The sequence below is a fragment of the Oryctolagus cuniculus genome, chromosome X (genome assembly GCF_051225735.1).
Source record: "Oryctolagus cuniculus isolate XC-2025 breed Fujian yellow rabbit chromosome X, ASM5122573v1, whole genome shotgun sequence".
Classification (NCBI taxonomy): domain Eukaryota; kingdom Metazoa; phylum Chordata; class Mammalia; order Lagomorpha; family Leporidae; genus Oryctolagus; species Oryctolagus cuniculus.
This window is the reverse complement of record NC_142888.1, coordinates 74,072,191-74,092,768: the sequence shown is the minus strand read 5'-3', so window position 1 is coordinate 74,092,768 and position 20,578 is coordinate 74,072,191. Positions and strand designations below refer to the sequence as shown.

General features: G+C 45.5%; 1 protein-coding gene across 7 annotated transcripts in view; it reads left to right on the top strand.

Moving 5' to 3' along the window:
* Positions 1–20,578, top strand: part of DOCK11 (dedicator of cytokinesis 11) — a 209,900-nt gene that overhangs the window by 104,292 nt on the left and 85,030 nt on the right. For all 7 annotated transcript variants that reach the window (XM_089323799.1, XM_089323798.1, XM_089323800.1 and 4 more), the window contains 5 exons: positions 156–248; positions 2,250–2,373; positions 8,980–9,101; positions 9,590–9,676; positions 10,519–10,608. In XM_089323799.1, the coding sequence (XP_089179925.1) occupies positions 156–248; positions 2,250–2,373; positions 8,980–9,101; positions 9,590–9,676; positions 10,519–10,608 (516 nt within the window). The remainder of the gene's footprint in view (positions 1–155; positions 249–2,249; positions 2,374–8,979; positions 9,102–9,589; positions 9,677–10,518; positions 10,609–20,578) is intronic.

The window sequence follows — 20,578 nt, the reverse complement described above, 5'->3', positions numbered from 1 at the left end:
CATCCGGAGAGACAAGTGTTGTCCACGGTGGTCTCTGGAGTGACTGTGTCACTGATTCGGAATTGACGGGCTCATGGTGAGAGCCAGGTGGCCTTGGCCATGGTCTTGTACACTTACAGACATCTGAGCCGAGACTCTTTTCCCTTCTTTTGCAGTGTATTTATGGAAAACCTGCGGGGTCCGTGTTTACCACCAATGCCTATGCCGTTGTCTCGCACCACAACCAAAACCCAGAATTCTACGATGAGGTAAAAAAACATACCATGCTGACATTTATAAAACACAGGAGTTACTACTCTTTTTCTCTTTGAATCTTTTGTACCCTTTAATCTGCCCTTTGTAATCCCTGATCGTTTTGTTTTGTGAAAACAGAAAATGTCACAACGAAACCAAGGGCCACAACATGCTTGGTGCCCTTTGGTGGCCGTGGCAGATTTGCTCACAAATCTAAGGGGTTCCCCAACTCAAAAGAACAATGGAGGAGACAAATAAATGCCGGAGTGAGGCAAGGGTTCTGGCCCTCCTAGCTCTGTGACACTGAGCAATTCTCTCCTCCTTTCTGAGTTTCCGTTTCCTCAGCTTTATAAAATAAACAAATCAGAAGAGACTTTCTGAAGGTCCATCTAGCTCTTTCCTGATGTGCTTCGACTTGGTAGAGTGAAATACTTGGAGAGACAACTCCACAGCTGGGTCTGCAGAATCCAGTGCCAAGCAGATAAAGGGGTGCATGTGGACTCCTATTTTATGCACCTTCCTGAGCCTGTCTCTACCCCATCTCTGCTTCTCTTGCCTATCTCTCTATTTCTACAATTTCTTTACTTCCCAGAATGTTCCTCAGTGTCTCTGTCCCAGCCACTTATAGTCTATAGGTATCTGGCTTCCCCAAATCGGTACACTGCTGTTGATTCCTGCCTGTCTCTGTGGACCCAGGAATGGGCATCCCAGGCCAGACACTCTGCTGTTTGTGCTTTGCTGTCTTCGTGCCTCCATTCTGGGCTTGATCTGAAGCCATCCCCCTGCTGCCATGACCTCCCCAGGTCCCCGTGCTGTTATATAGAAGGCTTATGTCCCAGTCTGAGACTTGGCTTGTTCCTTTCTCCATCCAATGGGTCTAATTTTGCTGGGAGCAGGGAGGGGGAGAGTGGTGGTGCCTTGCGTTTGCCACCCAGGGAGGGGTGTCTGCCCATATTTATGTGCAGCAGAGCATTAGTTACCCAGATGGTCTGGATGCTATGAATAGGCATGTGCCATAGTGAAATATACCTACCACACACATTAGTGCTAACACAGAAAGCATGCCTCATGTGAATGATAATTGGGCCAGATGTCCATCACCAAGCTGTTTAATATATGCATCTCTAGAACCAACCCTGGTTACTGCAGAAAACTGCATCATGTGATGTCAGTCACCCACAGTGGTTTTAGGATGCCTGAAATGAACAGACTTTTTAATCATTCACTGTATATTGACTGCAAGGGACAGAGAGAGTGATAGAAAAGGAAGAGAAGGGAGAGAGAGACAATGAGTCTGCCTCTACACTATGTGGACATATGCCTGTGTATGAAATCATTTAAATTCATAATCTGTAATTTGTCTCTTACATACTTCTAGGAGTCATGCATTATAAGCATTCAGCTGAGTTCTGACTTGAAAATTGCTTGAGATACTTCATTATAAGCTTGAAGTTTTAACTAAGTTTATGTGTCATGGGTAAAAATTTTTTTTTTTTTAAGAGTGAAGCTGAGTTTTTCTTCTAGAGGAATGTATGTAAACTATAATTTGTGGATACTCTAATAACATAGTGAATTTTTTTATTTGTGAAAGCTTAATTTTATTCATGTAAAGGAGAGCAAAAACTTAGAAAAGACAGTATCCTTTCAAAGTTAATGCACATCTTAAATGCGGTATGTTCATTAGCTCAGATTGGGTTACACAGAGTCCCTGGACTGTGAAGATGTGGTTTTGATCAAGTGTTTCAGAAAAATCCTGTGGCAAAATGGAATCTAGGAGAATCCATTGGAGTTCCCAGCAAAAACAATAAATTAGCCCTCACGATTCAGGAGGTAATTGTTGTCAAACTGAAAATGACCAGAAAACCTTTTGGAATATATGGAAATGGTATCTACTATTGGGCCACTTGGCCTGTGTGTAGGAAGCATACTTAACATTGTGATGAAACTGAATGAAATGACAGTCCAGCTAGACAGTGAAAACAGAAATGTCATGTGTAATTTCTCTGTCATTACAGATGAAAATTGAGCTTCCCATTCACCTGCATCAGAAACATCATTTGCTTTTCACGTTCTATCATGTAAGTTGTGAGATCAACACGAAGGGAACAACCAAAAAGCAGGACACAGTTGAAACTCCAGGTACAAGTTCTCTTTAAGTATCTGTCTTAGGGCGGGTGTTTGGCTTGTTGGTTGACACGTGTTGGGATACCCAGGCCCCATATCCAAATACCTGGGTTTCATTCCTGGTTCTAGCTCCAGATTCTAGCTTTCCATCAATGTATCCCCTTGGAGGCAGCAGTGATGGCTTGAGTGACTGGGTCCTTGCCATCCATGTGGGAGACCTGGATTGAGTTCCTAGCTCGCAGCTTCGGTCTCTGGGTCCAGGGCTGTTGCAGGCGTTTGGCAAGTGAACCAGGAGATGAGAGCTCTCTGTTTCCCTGTTTCTCTCTTTGTCTACCTCTGAAACAACTAAAAGAAACTTCTAAAAATTTAAATAACAGTTAAAAAATAAACTTAGAAAATAGCTGCAGAGAATTATTTATTTGTTTGAGAGGCAGAGCGAGAGAGAGAGAGATCTTTCATTTGCTGATTCAATTCTCAAATGGCCACAACATCCAGGGTTGGACCAGGCTAAAACCAGGAGCTAGGAACTCTATCCAGGACTCCCACATGGATGGCAGGGGTCCATGCACTTGCACCATCTTCCACTGCCTTCCCAGGCACATTAATAAGGACCTGGATTGGAAGAGCAGCCAGGACTTGAACTGGCACTAATATGGGATGCTGGCCTCACAGGCAGTGGTTTCACCTGCTGCACCACAACGCTGGCCCCTGTCTGCAGCTATTGGAAGTGCAATTGTGTGGTATATAACAACTTTTCTTCAAGCTACAGATCGTGTCTTCCCTTCATCAAAAAATTACATTTCTAAGTTTAAAAGTTCAGTTGAAAAGTGAAAGATAAATTCTGTTTATTTTGTTGTCATTTCTACCAAATATCAGTGTTCAGATGCTTGTCAGTGTGTTTGGAATATAAGCTACATAGAGTAACATCAGTATTCTCAGTGAGAAACAACTGTGATACAGTGTTTTTGTTATTTCTTTTATGAAAAATTGCCCAGCAACCAGAATTTTTTAGTCCTGCTCTCTGAGAAAGAGGAATGAGCCCACAGCCAGGGACACCTGTGAGCTGGAGGGGAGCTGGGGGCTGCCTGGTACTAATGAGAAGAGAACAGAGTTAATGGACTTGAAGAAGCCTTGGTAGGGAAGCCCCAGCCATGGTGCCATTCAGCAAGGCTTTAGAGAAACCAATGGGAAGCTTTCTTAGGAGAACATAGAAGGGGTGCTCTGTGAACACAGCCTGTTTTACACCCACTTTATTTATTTATTTATTTATTTATTTTTTTTTTTTTTTTTTTTTTTGACAGGCAGAGTGGACAGTGAGAGAGAGAGACAGAGAGAAAGGTCTTCCTTTGCCGTTGGTTCACCCTCCAATGGCCGCCGCTGCAGCCGGCGCACCGCGCTGATCCTGGCAGGAGCCAGGAGCCAGGTGCTTTTCCTGGTCTCCCATGGGGTGCAGGGCCCAAGCACCTGGGCCATCCTCCACTGCACTCCCTGGCCATAGCAGAGAGCTGGCCTGGAAGAGGGGCAACCGGGACAGAATCCGGCGCCCCAACCGGGACTAGAACCCGGTGTGCCGGCGCCGCAAGGTGGAGGATTAGCCTATTGAGCCACGGCGCTGGCTATTTATTTATTTTTTTAAAAGATTTTGTTTGAAAGGCAGAGTGACAGCAGTGGGGACAGAGGGGACAGAGAGAACAGTGAGAAAAAGATTTTTTCCATCTGCTGGTTTACTCCCTAAATGGCCATGATAGCCAGTTCTGGTTCAACCACAAGCCAGGAACCATGAGCTCCATCTGGGTTTCCCGTGTGGGTGACAGGGGCCAAATCCCTTGGGCCATCTTCCACTGCCTTCCCAGGTGCACTACCAGGTACTGGGTTGGAAGTGGAGCAGCCAGGACTCAAACCAGTGCTCGAATCTGGGATGCTGGCAGTGCAAGCAGCAGCTTAACCCACTGTGCCACAGTGCCATTCCCGTACCCACTTTATGAACATCAAAATGCCCTGGGATTCAGATACAGGTCACTTGATCATTATTTGGGCACTTCTGTGTATTTTTTCTTGGAAATTCTAAGATATTATAGTAAGTACTGTGGAGAATGCAGTGGCGGATCCCAGATCGCATCTTCACTGAGTTTATGATGTAGTAGGAAGAAAGAGTCTTCGCTAGACAGCTATATAATATTAGGTACATAGGAAGTCTTGCAGTGTGAACACAGGAAGATCAAGTTATTTAGCTGGTGGAGGGACGAGTGGCTGGAAATCAGCGAGTAGTCTTAAAGCGTGGGGTATGATTACACAATGATGGCGGGAATGGAGGGGGTTCTCAGGTGAAGGAACCAGAACTGCTTATACAGGACACCTCTTGTATGAAGAGGCGTGGGCAGGGAACTGAAGTCGTTCACTAAAATTGGTGCACAGGGCACTGTGGAGGGAGGGCATAGGTTGTCAGGTTGAAAAGGCAGCAGAAGGGGGTGGTATGGCCAGAGGGTAAAGCCACCACCTGTGGTGCTGACATCCCATATAGGTGCCGGTTCAAGCCCTGGCTGCTCCTTTACCTATCTAGCTCCCTGCTACTGCAACTGGGAAAGCAGCATAAGATGGCCCAAGTGATTGGGTCCCTGCACCTACGTGGAAGACTTGGAAAAGAGGCTCTTGGCTTCGGCCTGGCCCAGCCCCAGCCTGTTTCAGCCATCTGGGGAGTGAACCAGCTGATGGAGGGTCTCTCTCTCTCTCTCACTCACTCACTCACTCTTTTTTTTCTTTCTCTCATTCTCTCTTCCTCTCTGTGTAACTCTACATTTCAAACAAATGAATACATAAATTTTTTTTAAAGAGATGGAAGCATCAGACTGTGGAAAGCCTTGAATGCCAGGCTGTGGCTCTGATTTTATTCTGTCCCTAAGATGGAACTGTGGAAAGGTCATAAACACTAGTAAGAGCTGTTTTGTAGAAAAACTGATTAGGCGGCGATAAAAGGCACAACGTATGTTGGAGCGGGAACAAAAGGGAGGAAGGCATCAGTAATCTCCCTATGCTCCAGTCATGAGTTTCCAAGGCTATGGAAGCCTTCTGAGTTCTCCGACTCTTATCTTGTTTAGACAAGGTCATAGTCAAAGTGGAGGTTCTCTCTTCCCTTCAGAGAAAGGTACCTCCTTCTTTGAAGACCTGTTCTTTCCACTGGGATCTCACTCACAGAGATCTTTTGCCAGAGTGTCTTGGCTTTCCATGCCTGAAATACTCTCATGGGCTTTTCAGCCAGATCAGAATGCCTTTAGGGCTGATTCTGAGGCCAGAGTGCTGTTTAGGACATCTGCCATTCTATGAGTCTGCTGAGTGTCTCACTTCCCATGTTGGATCACTCTCCCCTTTATTTATTCTATCGGTTAGTGTTAGCAGGTACTAGACTTGTTTATGTGCTCCCTTTGACTCTTAGTCCTTTCATTATGATCAATTGTGAACTGAAATTGATCACTTGGAATAGTGAGATGGCATTGGTACATGCCACCTTGATGGGATTGAATTGGAATCCCCTGGTATGTTTCTAACTCTACCATTTGGGGCAAGTCAGCTTGAGCATGTCCCAAATTATACATCTCTTCCCTCTCTTATTCCCACTCTTATGTTTAACAGGGATCACATTTCAGTTAATTTTCAACACTTAAGAATAACTGTGTGATAATTACAGAATTAAACCAGTCATGGAGCATAGGGAGATTACTGATGCCATAGACAGGAGTGTCAATTGGTAAAGTCAACAACAGGAGTCACTGTGCACTTACTCCTCATGTAGGATCTCTGTCCTTAATGTGCTGTGCATTGAGATTTAATGCTATAACGAGTACTCAAACAATATATTTCACTTTGTGTTTCTATGGGGGTGCAAACTGTTGAAATCTTTACTTAATGTATACTAAACTGATCTTCTGTAAAAAAAAAAAAAAGAAATTATCAACTCCCAACTTGACTCTCACTGGGATTAAACATGACAATAGGTCTGATCTGATTTCATCATCATTTAAAAAAAATCATCTATTATTTTTCACTTTATGTTTCTGTGTGGGAGCAAACTGTTGAAATCCTTACTTAATGTATACTAAGCTGATCTTCTGTATATTACGAGAATCGAAAATGAATCTTGATGTGAATGGAAGGGGAGAGGGAGTGGGAAAGGGGAGGGTTGTGGGTGGGAGGGACGGTATGGGGGGGAAGCCATTGTAATCCATAAATCGTACTTTGGAAATTTATATTCATTAAATAAAAGTTAAAAAAAAAAAAGGGAGGAAGGGAAGGATGGAAGGAAGATGGACCAGCTAAGCTATTTCAGAGGTCCAAGAAAGAACGCATACCACTCTATGGCAGGACCGGGGAAGGGAGCAAAGGAAAACTGTAGAAGAAAAATGCAGGCGGTCTCCTTCCCATCCACAGGTTGTGCATCCAGACTCGGCTAACCACGGATGGAAACATTCTCCCCAAACTGTATCTGTACTAACCATGTGCAGACTTTTTTTTTCCCTGGTGTTACTCCCTAAATGATTCAGTATAACAACTATTTGACATTTACAGTGTCTCGTGTATTATAAGTAATATTGAGATGACTTCAAGCATCTAGAAAGTTGTGTGCAGATTATTGAAAGTTAACACTGGAATTTGAAAGCTGAGTGATTGGAGAGAAGATGCTGTCAGCAGCAGAATTGTGGGTGGATGTTTTTGGACTCATGTTAAGTTTGAGATGCTAGGGAGGCATCTGAGCAACACCCATCAGGCAGCAGAAGGGAGTCCCTTCTGTGGATAATATGGTCCTGTGCTCTGTCCCCCTAGAACTTGCAGTTAGTATGGGTTAGGGACCTTGAGGACTGAGAATAAAAGCCAGCAGAACAATGGGAACCTATGACAGTTTGTGCCTCCTCAAAGATAAATTACTCTGCTTTGTCCAAATCCTAGACAAAATTAGATGAGATGTTCCATGGTGCGTGGAGGGGGTTATTTTATGTGCCGTTCAGCACTGTGAACTGTCCGTGCCTTTCGAGGCTTCCTACCTTTAAGCCAGATGGTATGCTTGACATTGTACCTTTACAGCTTCCGAGTGCTCCATATGAGTTTTGACTAAGGGATTCGGTTGGCCCTTCTCTGATTAATCTGCAGTGCAGAAACTATTGCCTGAGCAATCCCGCAGAGGCAAGAAGTAGATGAGCAGCCAGGGCCTGGGGGCAAGGGGGAACGGAGACTTCCCCCATTTCTGAGGGCTCTGGAGTTTCTTTTAGGGATACTGTGAAAAAGTTAGATGGCAGTGACGGCGACGCAGCTTTGTGAGTACACTGAATGCCATGCAGTTGTAGACTTGGAAGACACAATTGGTGTGGAAGCTGAAATATATCTCAATAAAAATTTCTATGAGGGAAAAATATTGTCTGTCTTGGAACAAGAAATATATCTTCTCCGTGTCTGAGCTGGAAATCAAGCCTGCTCTGTCAGGTGTTCAGTTTAACTACATTGACAGTCATCCCTCAAGGTTCTTGCGTTCGCGCTCCTTTCCTCTGCTTGTTATACGGGAAAAGGTCGGGGTAAACCCTTTCCACAGTGGTACTAGTAAAACTACCCTGCAGGCTCGTTTCACAGTCTGCGAAAGCCATTTAGGCTACTTAGAGAAAGCAGTGTTTCTGTCTTCTTTGGAGAGTGAAAGCATTTGGCAAATTAAACACATAAATGAAAACATTTCTAACCAGATTTGTGTTGACTTCTGTGTTCACAGTATAAACACACACTCACACGCACGTCGAGTCACGCAAAGAATTTTAAAGAATCGGAAAGCAATGGCTTTAGAAAGTGCTCTCCAGCCAACACCCCCTGTCCATTTGCCAAAACTCAGTCTAGAGCAAGCTATTTTACAGCCGAGTTATAAACACTTGAAACCCAGAGTGATCTCTATAATGGAAATACTGACACTGATCAACTGGCGCAACACAGATGGCTCTGGCGTTTTTAGCTAAAACATGATGAGTTTTCTAGTAGGGAGCCAAGAGGCTCTTTTGGGGTAGAACTGTTGACAAATGTACAGATTTGGGGATATTTCCGAGTGGAATCAAGTCATAAACACTGCTGCATTCTCCTCCTACACCTCTTTCTTCTGTAGTCAGCATACCTCTGTCCAACCGATGATTTATGCTACGACTGCCCCCATAAATACAGAATGTAACTTTGACTTGCTACCTTACTCTAAGGCTGCTGTAAGAAATTTGGGAACATGTAAGGATGGATGAAAGGGATCTGATCCTTTTAAAAACTAAGTCTAGCAAAAAAAAAAAAATCCCCAAAGCAGCAAGATAATGGGCTTGAGGTACTTTCAAAATGCTGAAGTGTTTTCATGTATTATTTCACTCTGTTCTCTCAGCTCTTTGGGATGGAAAGATTGGGTGTTGTTGCAATTTTCATGGTCAAGGAGATAGAGTAAGTAACTCGTGACTGGCCAGGCCAACTCCGTGTTCTTTTTCCCAGGATTCAGAGGCCCAACCGTTGGACTCCCACATACGGATCCCTGCAAACATCGTTGCTATGCCCTGCCCTGCTCACCCCCTCCCCCCTCCAGACCTTTGTTTGGCTTCTCATTGTTGATTATTGTCTTGGCAGTTGGTTTCGCCTGGGTGCCTTTGCTGAAGGATGGTAGAATGATCACATTTGAGCAGCAGCTGCCCGTTTCGGCTAATCTTCCCCCAGGCTACTTGAATGTGAATGATCCTGAATCCAGAAGGGTAGGAAAATGTCTGCATTTGTTGAAGTAATCAGGATGAACTCTTTTAGAAAATAGAATTCTCTTGGTCTAGTTGACTGTTGAAGATGACGGTTCCCAGAATATGGTCTGAGGTCTGGTTGAGGTCCACGATGAAGATAAGTATGGAGAATGCGTGTTTAGCATTTATACCAATGTGACAGACTTATTTTCTGTCTAGTGATTCTAGCAATAATTTTTAAAACTGGGATTTGGATTCCGTGCATCATTTAAAAATTTTCATCTGTTTGAGGAATTTTTAATGTAATTTATAAATTATCCCTCTGGAATGGATTAGAAATTTAAGATGACTTAGGATACATTTATTCTAGAGGGAAGTTATTTGCTCCAGTGGTCCTTTTGTATGAAATGAATACATTTGTTTCTGGAAAATGTTGACCTGCGGAAAGGTGTTACATGTTGTTCATCTGTCCATTGCTTTGTTACAGAAACTCCATTTTCTGTTCACAGCAATCCAATGTGGATATTAAGTGGGTAGATGGTGCAAAGCCATTGCTGAAGATTAAAAGCCACTTAGAGTCTACCATTTATACTCAGGTAAGTTGTGTTACCTGAATTTTGTCAATTGTTATACAATCCTAGAGGATGTTTCTGATTTAAAATCAACTGTATTTGATTTTAGTACCCTTAGAAAAGGGACTTGTGAGATTTTCTGATTAGCAATCACTTTGTGCTAGCTCAAATTTTAGAGTTTTTCTAAAATGACAAAGCCCTTTTATTGCCATTAGCTGATCTGAGCCTCCGGTACTCAGCGTAGAGGAGTGTGGAGGCTTCCATCCCCATTTTATAAATGAAGACACTGAGGCTCAATCCAGTTAGGTGACTCCCCTGAGATCTATGGTAATATTAGGGGAACCAAGTTTGAGTACACATTTGATTATTCCCGCTCCTGGTGTGGCTCAAGCTGCCCACAAAATCCGTATATATTGATTCCTTATGGAATGTCGGCCTCGTATGCCAAACAAGTGCCATGGTCAGCTTGGGTATTGAAAGCCCGAGACGACTGTTGTAGTAATTCCTGTCGCTAGCTTCTCTTCCCCTGTTAGTGCAGACCTCCATTCCTGCTCGTTTCCTTAAAACAAAGCAGCAGCCCAACTTCACAGAACACACTAGGCAGGAAAGGAGTTAAACCGAATGTTTGAGGAGTTGGCATACGTGTGCTTAGGTACATGTCGCATTTACTTGGTTTTGCTGCTTTGTGTGGCAGTGGAGAGGATTTCAGGACATGGACACCTATGTTGAGCTGCAGCTACTGAGTCTGGCAGAAGAATCCCAGAGAGAAGGGTTTGCAAAATGCAGGAGGAAGGAGAGAGGTAGAAAGCCTACGTTTGCGGGTAATTGAATCAGATTTCATATGGCTGTTTCCATCTGTGTTCCAGGATCTGCATGTGCACAAATTCTTCCATCATTGCCAGCTGATTCAGTCGGGCTCGAAAGAAGTTCCAGGCGAGCTCATTAAATATTTAAAGGTAAATGAACAGCAGTTTTCTGCGAAGGTTTGTTTTTCGTGTCTTTCTGTTGCCACATTTTGGTGTGGAAAACAAAATCCAATGAACATTTTAAAATATTTTGATTGTATACACTCAGAATACTTTCTGCCACATACTTGCCATCCAAGGGGCTATTAAAATGCCCACAGCACAGTTGCTACATTAGGAAGAAAGTGTTCGAGCCAGAATTCCACATCATACTTTTTCAAAATCTCATGAAAATGTGTATTTCCATCCCATCAATTGATTTTTCAGGTCTTTTCTCTGCCCGCTGACTGCCCAGGGAAGGTGGAGAAAGCAATGTGGGAAAGGACCAGGAGGCGTGGAATCCCTTTGACTTGGAATAAAATGGGAAATGGTTCTTGGGACAATCAAAAGGGCCAGCAAGACAAAGAAACAGATTTGCTGCACGCTGTGTAAGGGGACAGGCTTGGGGAGACCTGAGACTCAGTTTACTCCCTACGTTCTAGGGCTGTGTGCACGTGTCATCACACTGGGCAGACAGCAGCTCTTCTCTATGGATTGCTCCTTTAGTAGGTTAGCTGTGTTAAGTCTGGGAGTTAGGGTTATAAATGAAGCGCCTGCAGAATTTCCCTTTGGACAATATGCTATTTTACTGCATGGCAGTCTCGGGAAAGAAATAGTTTGCATCTTTCAGAGAGGCAGTGTATGACATGACATAAAATGTATGGAGACTGAGTTTCTGTCCCAGATCTGTCACTTCCTAGCTCCGTGATTGACCTTGGCCAAGTTGCTTAACTTTTTCGAGCCTTCGTTTCTTCATCTGTCACCTGGGGATGCCAGTAATAATCATCTTGCAGGGTAGTTCTGAGGCTGGAATGACATAGGAGAGTGGCCCCATTTTAATCATTCATTCCCTAGCTATTTCTGGAGAGTTTCCTATGGGGCAGGTGGTGTTGTTAGCACTGGAAACATAAGTGAAGAACACAACCGATATCCTTGTATTGTCAGGGAGTTTACTGTCTTGTGCAGACAGACACTAAATACATAAAAGAATAAATGTATATGTCATGCAAGGTAGTAAAAAGTGCTATAAAGAAAACCAAAGCAATGACATTGAGCAAAGAGTGAGAAGGAGTGCCTGTTTAAAGCGATAGGGTAAGATTTCTCTGGAAAAGTAGTGTTAGAGCAGAGGTCTAAAGGAAATGAGGGTGTGAGCCATGTGGATTTCTGGGGTGGGGCAGGGGGGTAAGAACTGGGAACAATTCAGGAGCTTGGTCTGGTGCGTGCAAGGCACAGCATCAGGCCCAGTGTGGTGGGGCAGGTAGCTGAGGAGCTAGTCAGGTAAGTCCCCTTGTGGGATGAGGAGTTTGAATTTATTCCAAGTGAGACAGGAAGCCTTACAGGGCTCTGGACCAAGGAGTGACATGGTGTGACTTGTGTTTCTTTCTTTCTTTTCATTTATTTCATTGTATTTGAAAGGCAGAGAGACAGTGAAAGACATGGAGACTTCCCATCTGCTGGTTCACTCCCCAAGTGCTCAGGAGCTAGGAACTCTATCTGGGTCTTCCATGAGTGTGGCAGGGACCCAAGTACTTGAACCATCACCTGCTACTTCCCAGGGCACATATTAGCAAAAAGCTGGATAAGTAGCAGAGCCAGGACTGGAACTAGGGATTCTGATGTGGGATGTGGGCAGCCCAAGCAGTGTCTTAACTACTGCGCCAAACACCCACCCCCGTTCTTAATTATCATTAAGAAATCTAATAGTCGTCTAATCTTCCAGTCCTTTTCTTGGATGTTGTCTGGGATGACCTCAGCTATATATACATGCGTGATTGCTCTGTCTGTTAAGGTCATTGTCTTTTTATTCCAGAAAGGAAGCCTTGTAAAAGTTTTAAACAGAGCAGAATGGAACAAAATGTTTTTTTCATATACTGGTATTCTTAAAATGGAAAAGAATACTCATACTTGTGTTTTGAAGGGTGTGGAATTTTGGAAATTTTGTGACATATGCTTGCCCTCTAGTGGCGATGAGTGAAATATGCGTGATTTCAGAAATAGCCAATAATCACTGTTTGTGAGTGAAATTGACATCTTTGGATTTGATTATTATGTATAGGCTTTGTCCATGTTCCTGCTGAACTATGGTCTTTGTACTTTTTACTTGTTGAATTCTTTATTTAGTGGATCCTTAAGCCTTTGACTATTAAGTAAATTAAAAATGTTATAGCAAAAGTGTAAAAAGAGTGAGACCTGAGGGAGCGAGAAGCATGGGAAGTGTCATTGTGTGTGTGTTTTTTTTTTTTTTTTTTGACAGGCAGAGTGGACAGTGAGAGAGAGAGACAGAGAGAAAGGTCTTCCTTTGCCGTTGGTTCACCCTCCAATGGCCGCCTTGGCCGGCGCGCTGCGGCCAGCGCACCGCGCTGATCCGATGGCAGGAGCCAGGAGCCAGGTGCTTTTCCTGGTCTCCCATGGGGTGCAGGGCCCAAGCACCTGGGCCATCCTCCACTGCACTCCCTGGCCACAGCAGAGGGCTGGCCTGGAAGAGGGGCATCCGGGACAGAATCCGGCACCCCGACCAGGACTAGAACCCGGTGTGCCGGCGCCACTAGGCGGAGGATTAGCCTAGTGAGCCGCAGCGCCGGCCTGTCATTGTGTTCTTAAAACTGTGTCTATGAACTACATTAAATATGTTCTCCTTAGAATGATAAAAATGTAAATAGAAGTGGCCAAACACGTATAGATAATTACTGAAAGGGACTTAAAAAAAAAAAAAAACAGATAAGGAAACAGAAATCCAAAGAAAAGAGACTTTGCCTAGTCATTGAGCAGGGCTAAGCCATGCCTGTGACATATGTCTCTTGCTACCTAGTTACCTTGCTATCTGTTGTCCTTAAATGACAGTGTTTCATCATCCACTTCGCATCTACTTGCTGAGCTCTCATTATGCACTTAGGTGTATTCCCAAATGCTGTGGATCTTGCAGAGAAGAGTAACTTCGGGTCATGTCCACAGGAATGTTACAACCTAGCTTCAGAGACAGGACACACATAAGTTAAATGACAATATGGCAGTAATACAAAGTCATATGTATTCAGTGTCAAGTAGTGATACAGGGTACAAATGCTAATGATTCAGTGCACCTGGGAGCCAGTGCAATCCAGAAGGCTCCCAAATTGATCTTTCCTTTGGTTCTCTGTTCACTGATTTATTTTGTCATTCATCAGATACATATTTTGAGCAGCCACCATGGGCCAAACATTTTTCTGGGTCCTGGGAAGATATGGGGTGCTCCCATATCTTCAGATTCTGTACTTGTTGGAGTTGGGGAAGAGAAATTATAAATAAATATGTGATTTTAGTTAGATGAGTGCTATAAAGAAGATTGAGTGGGTTAATGAGCTGTAACCTTCCCAGGAGTACCTTCTAGACCTAGTTGTCGGAGAAGGTCTATCTCAGGGAATGACAAGAAGAAGACAACCTTCGGTGATGAAGCTGTGTGAAAGGAGAATAGAGCATCACAGTATGTGTATATACCTTCTGCTGGTGCATTGATAGGAGAGAAAGAAAAGGCAGTGTAGCTGGAGCACGGCGTGAGATGACTTTGGAGAGAGAGGCGGGGTATGTGTAGAGATCACAGCCCATGACAGATCTGTATTCATTCATGGTGGTTTGTTTTTCTTTTTTTAACAAGGGGAAGATGGCATTATCTAGTTTGCATTTCAAAAAGAACCCTGGCTGCTGTGTTAAGAACGAATTCTAGCAGAACAATACTGGTGTCAGGGAGATCATTTCTGATCGGAAGTCTTGCCTGGTGTTCCCTACTCTCCTCCAGACTCAGTTGCTTCTTCCCTTGTGCCCTCTGTGTATGCCACTGTCATGCTATATACTGTTTGTATTGCCCTGATGTAGTGCTATGTGTTTATCCCCCCCCTCATTTTTTTAAAGATTTATTTATTGAAAGGCATAGTTACAGAGAGGCAGAGAGAGGGTCTTCCATCCGCTGGTTCACTCCCCAGATGGCCTCAATGGCCAGAGCTGGGCTGATCCAAAGCCAGGAACCTGGACCTTCTTCCGGGTCTCTCATGTGGGTGCAGGGGCCCAAGGACTTGGGCCATCTTCCACTGCTTTCCCAGGCCATAGCAGAGAGCTAGATCAGAAGTGGAGCAGCTGGGACTAGAACCGGTGCCTATATGGGATGGTGACACTGCAAGCAGCAGCTTTACCTGCTACCCCTTAGCACCGGCCCCATGTGTTTATACCCTTTAGACTGTGTGCTGATTGATGAGAGGAACCAAGATTTTTTGGTCTGTTTCTGGTGTTGAGTGTGTGTGTGTGTGTGTGGTTATTAGAAATTCATATGGTCCACCTTTCTTGAATGAGAATATGAAGGTTTCACTGAAGTTGTCTGGGATTTGGCTAACAACTGTGACTAAAGGCACAAAAGTAGGAAAGTATATGATACATTCAAGGAACCATAAGAGACCTGTTTGGCCTTGTAATTGTCGCTCCCCCTCTTCGTGGAGGAGCAACACTGAACCCTGCGCTGTTCTTTCGTCTGCTCGGCCCTCCCCGGGTTTGCTGCTGGTTCTTCCCGGGTTGGCTACTATCCCTTCCACCTCCGTGGAAGGGCAGTTCCCCCTGGCCGCATTCCCCACTTCCGCAGGGGAGCGGCACACCGCCGGCCAGCTTTCTCGGGGGCTGCACGGGTTCCCTTAGATGTTCCCCATAGATGTTCCTGGTGCATGCCGTCTCTCTCCTCCTTTATAGTCCTCCTCCGCCAGTCCTAACTCGGCTGCCCACACGCCGAGTACGCTGCTCTCCAATCAGGAGCAAGTCCTACAGTTTATTAGTTGAACTGGAGGCAGCTGTGCGGAAGCTGTTTACTTCTCTCCCAGCGCCATATTGTGGGAGAGCAGATGCATAGAATAAGTCTTAATTCGAGTAACTTAGTCTAGTCCGGATTGCTCCCCACAGATCCCCCTTTCTTTTTATTTTTGGCGTTGATACGCGCCTGTCTTCGGTGTCCCGCGGCACACACTCTGCTCTACTTGCTAGAGTTGCCACAGGCTCTTACAAGTCCTATCAATCAGGAAAACCGAATCCGGGTCCTCTCTTCGCCATGTTGTGAGGAGGTTTTTAGGCGCTGATGCGTGCCTGTGTTCGGTGCCCTGCAGCGCATGCTCTGCTCTGCCTGCAGGGGACTTACAAGACCCATCAGGCAGACCGAATCCAAGCCTCCTAATTGTTGCATTGTGGGGAAGCCTTACTGATGTTAATTCGTGCCTGTCTTCGGTGACCTGCGGCGCACAAGCTGCTAGCCGCCCAGGTGCTCATCGCCTCACTAATCGGGCAGACCGAATCCAAGCCTTCTAATTGCCATGTTGAGGGGAGGCCTTTCTATTTCTCTATTTCTCTATCTCCGGGCATTCCTATTTCTCCCATTTTACTTCTATCTTCCAGCATTCCTATTTTTCTCATCTTACTTCTAAACTTCTGTTTCTCTTATCCCTGCGGCTTTCCGGCACCTCGCCGCTTCAGCCCGCGCGCCTCTCTCATCTGCGCAGCTTCCCGGCTTTGCGCGGCTCGGCTTCGCGCGCTCCGCGGTCTCCACGCTTAACCCTTTCGCGTCTGAACCACGGCCTACGCCAGCGTTCCCTATCTATTCACGCCCCGTGCTCTCTCTGCACGCGGCGGCTTCCGCGAGTAACACAGCGTAGCTTGCGTCTCCACCACTAGCATTCAATCCAATTTCCCCGGGCTAGCCTGGCGAATTCAACCCAGCGTACGTCTCCGCCCCACGGTTTGGCTTCCCGTCCTTTGCTCCCCGGGCTAATCAGACGGATCCCAATCTGGCTTACGTCTCAGCTTCTGGTTTCAACTTTTCGCCCCCTATTCCCGGGCTAACTTGAGAATCCCAAAGTGGCTTTCGTGTCCGCCTTGGCCTGCCCCCCACGGCTTCAATTTCCCTAACATTTTTCTCTACCCGGTATGTTTCCCTAAGTTTTCTTCCAACAATATTCCTCCCTCATTTCTCCTGGCCTCTCCCCACAGTCCGCGTCCGAGTCTGTTTGTTCTAGCTTTCACTTTCGCTTCTGACCTTAGAGATTTCTCCCAGCTTCCCCCGTAGTCCGTATCTGAATCTATGCCTAGGCTTTCAACAGCTTCCTCCGGCACCTCTTTTGTCCGGCTTTTCCCTAGGCTGTTTGCTAGTCTCTCTCTCCGGTATTTTCCCTAGGCTGTTTGCTAGTCTCTCTCTCCGATATTTTCCCAATTCTTCCCGTTTCTTCCCTCCTAAGTTTCCTATCCGTCCTAAGTTTCCTATCCGAGTCATTTCTTCCCTCCTAAGTTTCCTATCCGTCCTAAGTTTCCTATCCGAGTCATTTCTTCCCTCCTAAGTTTCCTATCCGTTCTAGGTTTCCTAATCCGAGTCACGGCACCATTATGTCGCTCCCCCTCTTCGTGGAGGAGCAACACTGAACCCTGCGCTGTTCTTTCGTCTGCTCGGCCCTCCCCGGGTTTGCTGCTGGTTCTTCCCGGGTTGGCTACTATCCCTTCCACCTCCGTGGAAGGGCAGTTCCCCCTGGCCGCATTCCCCACTTCCGCAGGGGAGCGGCACACCGCCGGCCAGCTTTCTCGGGGGCTGCACGGGTTCCCTTAGATGTTCCCCATAGATGTTCCTGGTGCATGCCGTCTCTCTCCTCCTTTATAGTCCTCCTCCGCCAATCCTAACTCGGCTGCCCACACGCCGAGTACGCTGCTCTCCAATCAGGAGCAAGTCCTACAATTTATTAGTTGAACTGGAGGCAGCTGTGTGGAAGCTGTTTACTTCTCTCCCAGCGCCATATTGTGGGAGAGCAGATGCATAGAATAAGTCTTAATTCGAGTAACTTAGTCTAGTCCGGATTGCTCCCCACAGTAATGAATGATGATGAAGTTGTAAGGTTGAAAATGTAGGCTGGGTATTAATTAACTTGGACTTAATGCCATAGGTTATAATTTCTCAGCTTCTGCACTGTTAATGTTTTGGCAGGATTGGTCTTTGCTGCGGGGCTGTCCCGTGTATTGTAGGGTGTTCAGCAGCATTGCTGCACTCTACCCAGTAGATGTCAGTAATAACCAAAAATGTCTCCAGACGTTGCTAAATCTCCTGTTAGGGAGGCACGGATGGCAAAGTGGCCCCTGGTGGAAATCCGCTGCTCCCAGGAATGAGAAGCATCAAAAAATCTTGGCAGGAGGTGGTCTAATACAAGAGGATTTCAAATATTTGGTGGAAAAATGGAATTAAAAGATAAATTTGTTTTGATGCAAAAAATTTTTGAAATCCATGCATAGCTTTTTGCCACAGTATGCATTTTCACAAACTCCTTGAAGACTGTTTGTATAATATGGATTGTTTGTATAGTGATTACATTTGAGATATTACCTAAAAGAGAGTCCTTTTGAATTCAGTACTTGCAAATTTGGGTAATTGAATTTTTAAAAAAATTTATTTGACAGGTAGAATTATAGACAGTGAGAGAGACAGAGAGAAAGGTCTTCCTTTCGTTGGTTCACTTCCCAAATGGCCGCTACAGCCGGCGCTGCGCTGATCCGAAGCCAGGAGCCAGGTGCTCCTTCCTGGTCTCCCACACGGGTGCAGGCGCCCAAGCACCTGGGCCATCCTCCACTGCCCTCCCAGGTGACAGCAGAGAGCTGGACTGGAAGAGGAGCAACTGGGACTAGAACCCGGTGCCCACATGGGATGCTGGTGTCACAGGTGGAGGATTAACCAAGTGAGCCATGGCGCCAGCCCCTGAGTAATTGAATTTGAATTTATAGTTTTATTTGATCAAAATAATACATATCCACAGTTTTACAAGTCAAAGAGGATTATCCAGCCTCTCAAGTAGAAACAAATATTTTTAAAAATATATGTTTGTTTATTTATTTGAAAGGCAGGGTGACAGAGAGGTCTTCCATCTGCTTGTTCATTCCCCAAATGGCCACAGGGACCAGAGCTAGGTTGATCCCAAGCCAGGAGCTTCTTCTGGGTCTCCCATGTGGATGCCGGGGCCCAACCACTTGGGCCATCTTCCGCTGCTTTCCCAAGCCTTTAGCAGGGAGCTGGATTGGAAGAGGTCCAGCCAGGACTCAAACTGGCGCCCATATGGGATGCTTGTGTGCAGGGTAGAGACTTAACTCATATATTTCTGTTAGCCGTCACAGAGCACACTGAACACCGGAGTAAGGGAAAGAGTTTATTGGGGAAAACCCAGCAGGCCGGAGGGAAGGGGCAAAGAGGGAAAAGGAGAGTAAGAGAGAGAGAGGAGAGGAGAGGAGAGGGGGGAGTGAGAGAAGAGAGAAGGCTAGAGAGAGTGAGCAGGAGAGAAGAGAAGCCAAGAGAGCAGGAGAGAGGAGCCAAGAGAGCACCTGTTCAGGAACAGGCCCTTTTAAAACTTTGCCCGAGGGTGGGCAGGGAAGCAGGAGCAGCGAATCCCATTAGGTTGGGGGTGGAGCTTGACCACAGAGGTTGGGCCATGTGGCCACCTGGCTTTCAGCAATGGCAGCGGGAGCCAGGGCATAGGATGCAAATCAGGGTGTAGATTGCACCATAGATAAAACTGCACCAGTTTCCTAACATTAACCTCTTGCACCACAGCACCGGCCCCAGTAAAAACAGAGTTCCCATCCCTCCTCACCCTGATTCCTGTCCATACCCTGATTCATGGAACCTGTGAATATGTAACTGCACAGTGAAAGGATAGTAATGTCTGGAGATTTTAAAACCAGCATTGGAGGAAGATTCATTTGGAAATAGGTGTTGAATGTGTTGGGAGACAAGAGTAGTTGTGTTGATACCTACTAGGAAATGACTAGACTACTTTGGCTATAGATGACAGGATCTTGAAAAAGGGGTGGTGGCAGGTACTTCCAGAAGGAAAAACTTGAAGTATAGCCTGAGTTCCTTGAGCTCATTATCTTGGCCTAGGCATCTGGACGGGAAGCTGCGCAGTACATCTAAGGGGTTTGTTACTGAGCTGATGCAGATAGAGAGGATGAGTCGTGTAAAAGGGCGAGTATGAATGGAAAGATGGAGCAGCAGTCAGGCAGACTGAAAAGTAAATGATGCATTCCTGGGCACAGTCTTCACGTGCTCATCTCACCCTGTTCCCAATAGCACTACACATGCAAAGAACACAGAAGGTGCTCAGGCAGGTTTGTGTTCTTTTTTTGATGAACCAAGTAAGTGAGTAAGTGTGTAAATGTGCAGAGGACAGAAAGAAGAAAAGAAATTTAACAAACGTGACTGTTTGTGTTATTTCTGAGTATATGTGCACACGTTTCTTCTTTTTCAATGTTTGTAGCACAGTTACTTACAGGCAGAGTGTTAGCACTTTGAAGAAATGTGTTACGAGGGTATTAGAATACAGAACTGCCTGAGTTTTGTAGATGATGCTGATGTAAAGTCACGTAGACATAGGAGTGCTCTTTGTTGGAGCTGGCATTGTGCCACAAAGGGTTAAGCTGCCACTTGCAATGCTAGCATCCTATATTCGAGCACCAGTTCCAGTTCTGGCTGCTCCACTGCCAATCCAGCTCTCTGCTAATGCATCTGGGAAAGCAGCGGAGGATAGCCCAAGTGCTTAAGCCCCTGCTACCCATGTGGGAGACCCAGCTGGAGCTGCGGGCTCCTGGCTTTGGTCTGGCCCAGCCCTGGCTGTTGTGACCATTTGAGGAGTGACCTGGAGAATAGAAGATCTCTCACTGTCTCCCTGCCTCCAACCCACCCTCCTTCCTCCTTTCTTCTCTGTTACTCTACCTTTCAGATAAGTTTTTTTTTTAAAGAAGTGCTCTTTATTGAAGTCCACTGAACTTCTCATCAGGTTAGCCAATGGCCCACATTCCCCTGTAAAACGGAGTACTGAGAGTTAGCAGGCACATCTCAAACCCATGTACTTCTCCCACCCCAACAGTTGAATAGTTTTTGTAAAGAAAGTTCTTA